Raw genomic sequence first — 3,853 nt, 5'->3', positions numbered from 1 at the left:
ATCCACTCTCTCAAAACACACATGCAAGCTCAATTTAATAGACCTCATGTGAATATTTAAACATCATCATGTAATTATTCTTATTCTTAATAAATAGTAATAAATTTAAATAATACTAAAATAAATTTAATAAATAATCATAATATATAAACCCACATAATATTATAGGCTCCTAACATCTTAGGATAAAATAAGGCTTATGGACCATTAGATTTTGAGTTTGATTCTCACAAAATAGTTTTCTTAGATCTATAGGGTTTTTTTTTTTTTTTCTGAATTAGTGTACATGCATTTTAGCCTAGATGGATGTGATCGGATGGTCACATGTGATACGATGGTACTACAGGTGTTCGTCAATAATCTAAATTTTCCGTTCAAATAAAATAATAATAAATATAAATAATACTAAAATAAATCAAAGAAAATAATAATCACACATGACGTGGCGCAACTATAATTCATGTGTCTTCCAACGTCTAATCCTTTTTTTTTTAATTTTTAGCCACCAATGTATAGCCTGCTTCAACTATAGTCCATACAAAAAGTCAAAGCCACCCTCGTCACCGGAATCTTTCTAGTTTCTAGTTTCTACTCCAGATACCCCATGCTTCACCACTAGTACATCCCGCATCACCACTTGTACATTCCACTTCTCCGATGACCACCGTCCTCCACCACCTTATCCTCATCCTCTATCTCCTCACACTTTCTATCTCCACCAGCCACCACCACCGGTCTCTCCTCCAAAACGACACCGTTTCATGTCCTCTAGACTTTAACTTACTCCGCCGTCTCGTCGGCTCCGACCGCCCGTCCATCACCCCCGAAACCGCCTGCCGGTACGCTCAACAAGCTCTCCGGCTAGTCGAATCCGATTACCTCCTCCGTACATCCTCCTTCGTGCCGCCGTCGAACACCGCCGAGTCGTGCTGGCAGTCATACCAAACCGTCTCCGACTACTTTTACCCTAATTTCGACCTCCGGCGGAACTGCGGCTTCGAATCGAGCTGGCTCGTGGCTCCTGGATGTATGAACATCACTAACCGTCAACAGTTCGAAAGCAAAATATCTATATCGACGTTAAACGCCGTCGTTTCAGCGTGTAATCAGTCACTCGCCGGTTCTGCGTGTCCGTCGTGCACGGTGGCGCTTTCTAACCTACAGGCGTCGTATTTGAACGGAGAATCCATCGGAAACCTAACTAACTGCCGCGATTATCCGTTCATCTACGCCGCCGCGTTCATCAACCGATTCGGGCCTACCGATAGAGATACGGCGGTTTGCTTATTCTCTCTAGATATCGAAATCACAAAATCAAAAAGCAAAAACAAAACTGTAATCATCGTAATCGTTGTGATAACCGTTACGATCGGTTTATTTGGATCTGTAACCGGATTTTGGTGTTATCGGAGGAAAAAACTACGGAAATTGAATCGGAAACGTACCGGAAAACGTGAGATGAATGCGGTTTCTGCTCTGGATTCGATTACTGGAAGCACGACGTTGATCAGATACTCCATTGATGATGTGAAAGAAGCTACTAGAAATTTCTCGCGAGATAATATGATAGGTAAAGGCGGTTATGGAAATGTATATAAAGGAGTGTTGCCTGATGGATCTGATGTGGCGTTGAAGCGGTTTAAAAACTGTTCTGCGGCTGGGGACGCGAGTTTCACGCACGAAGTTGAGGTGATCGCGAGTGTTCGCCACGTGAATTTGGTGGCGTTGCGAGGGTATTGTACCGCCACGACAGTGTACGAAGGTTACCAACGAATTATTGTGACGGATTTGGTTAAAAATGGGAGCCTTCATGACCATTTGTTTGAGAATTGTTCAGCACGGGCTAACCTGAGTTGGCCCTTGCGGAGGAATATCGCGTTAGGTATGGCTCGCGGGCTGGCTTATTTGCACTATGGTGCCCAACCCGCGATTATTCATAGAGATATTAAGGCTAGTAATATTCTTTTGGATGAGAATTTTGAGGCTAAAGTGGCGGATTTTGGGCTGGCTAAGTTTGCGCCCGAGGGTGCGACGCATGTTAGCACTCGGGTGGCGGGTACAATGGGTTATGTTGCCCCAGAGTACGCGTTATACGGCCAGTTAACAGAAAGGAGTGATGTTTATAGCTTTGGCGTTGTGCTTTTAGAGCTTTTAAGTGGGAGAAAGGCTCTTTTATCGGTTGATGATGGTCAACCGGTTCTTTTAGCCGATTGGGCTTGGTCAATGGTGAGGAACAATACGCCTTTAGAAGTTATCGATGATGGTATGGCGGATTGTGGCCCACCCGAGATCATGGAGAAGTATGTGTTAGTTGCGGTTCTTTGTTCTCACCCGCAATTATATGCTCGGCCTACAATGGATCAAGTTTTGAAAATGTTAGATATGGATTTACCGGTCCCTTCGATACCCGAAAGGCCGATACCACTTATAGCCGGAATTGAGGATATCGAGAGGTCCGTTAGTAGTACCGGATCAGGTCAATTGTCAACTCCTAGAGGATATCAATCGTATACAATTGAGATGGATGCACGGTCCGCCTCCAAGGAGGCGATCGAGGTGGAGGAAGAGAAGGAAGAAGATGACGATGAAAAAGCTTGTTTATCCAGCGAAAGATAACATTAGACACGACTCGAGTTCTTCACTTGTATAACTTAAAATTTTGATTTCGATCTTACACACATATTATTAGGTAAATTAGGATTTCCAGGATGTCGTTCTCTTATAGTAAATTTCCACTTTGATTTGTTAATTGATTGTAAAGTTAAAAGAGAGTGAAATGGGTTTTTCATGTAGCAAAAGTAAAGTGTATGGAATGTTTTGCTTTGGCACATTGTTAATGGAGAAAATTTAGTGAATGATTCTCGAGTAAATTGCAAGTTTTGTCCTTTATGTTTACACTAAATTGCAGGCGCTGTCCTTTAGCGCAAAAGTTGACAAGTTTTGTACTTAATGTTCTAAAATCTTGCACGTTATGTCCTTTAGGCTAAACTCAGTTAATTTTTTTGGTTAAATATGGTCATGTGTCTTGCACATGAGGACACTCTTGTCATTTCAACTTCCAAGGGGCAATTGTGTAAAGAAATTTTATTTAGGGACTAATTTGTGCAAAATTAAAAATAAAAAGGTTATACTTATATAAACCCCTGTCTCTCTTCTCTCTCTCTCTCTAACACATTCAAACCCTAGCTTATTTATCCAAGAATTATAAGCGAATCTGATTCTGATATAACAAATTCATATAGGGCTTTTGATCTATAAAACAAGGCGAAAGATTGCATATGAAAACGGTTGTGGATGGTGATGGTGAAGACGGTGGGTGGCGGTTGCAGGTGGGTGACGGGTGTAGGTGGTGGGTGGGTTGTGTGGGTGGTTTTGGTGTAGTTGCAACGGTGGTGGCTGGATGGTGATGGTGGGATTGCACAGATGCAGCGGTGGAGGTGTGTTATGCGGGGTGATGGTGGTGGTCATTGGATATATGGATGCTATTCTCTGTTTTATGATTTTGTGAGGTTTATTATCACTTTTGGTGTAAAATTTTCCAAATCATGATGCATTGGATATATGGATGTGTTCGTGTACACACGAATGAATGAAGTTAAGTAAAAGGATTGTGTTCCAGCAATCTGTTGTATAGATGTTCCGTTCTATAAGCTAATTAGTTGCTGTACTCCTCATACATCATGGGGTAATTATGCATAAACATTGAGGTTGGTGAAAGGCAGCTTTGAGTGTGGTTTTATTCTGATTAGAGCTGGTCGGTGGTTTTATTGTTGCCATATCACTGTAGCACCGATGGTGGTGGTGTGTTGATTGAGGTGGTGGGTGAAGAGAGTGACAGAATCGATGGTGGTGG

The 3,853-nt window shown here is 42.0% G+C and overlaps 1 protein-coding gene across 1 annotated transcript; it reads left to right on the top strand.

The window, feature by feature from the left end:
* The first annotated feature begins 395 nt into the window (after window positions 1–395).
* Window positions 396–2,855, top strand: LOC110910258 (probable LRR receptor-like serine/threonine-protein kinase RKF3). Its single transcript, XM_022154951.2, has one exon. The coding sequence runs from the start codon at window positions 658–660 to the stop codon at window positions 2,614–2,616; it is 1,959 nt and encodes a 652-aa protein (XP_022010643.1). The 5' UTR covers window positions 396–657; the 3' UTR covers window positions 2,617–2,855.
* Window positions 2,856–3,853: the final 998 nt, after the last annotated feature.

The sequence above is a fragment of the Helianthus annuus genome, chromosome 15, assembly GCF_002127325.2.
Source record: "Helianthus annuus cultivar XRQ/B chromosome 15, HanXRQr2.0-SUNRISE, whole genome shotgun sequence".
Lineage (NCBI taxonomy): Eukaryota > Viridiplantae > Streptophyta > Magnoliopsida > Asterales > Asteraceae > Helianthus > Helianthus annuus.
The sequence above is the reverse complement of the archived record's forward strand: the minus strand, read 5'-3'. Positions and strand labels throughout refer to the sequence as shown.

Excerpts from the sequence above, each read along its gene's own strand:
- LOC110910258 (XM_022154951.2), top strand. The coding sequence starts at position 658 with ATGACCACCGTCCTCCACCACCTTATCCTCATCCTCTATCTCCTCACA.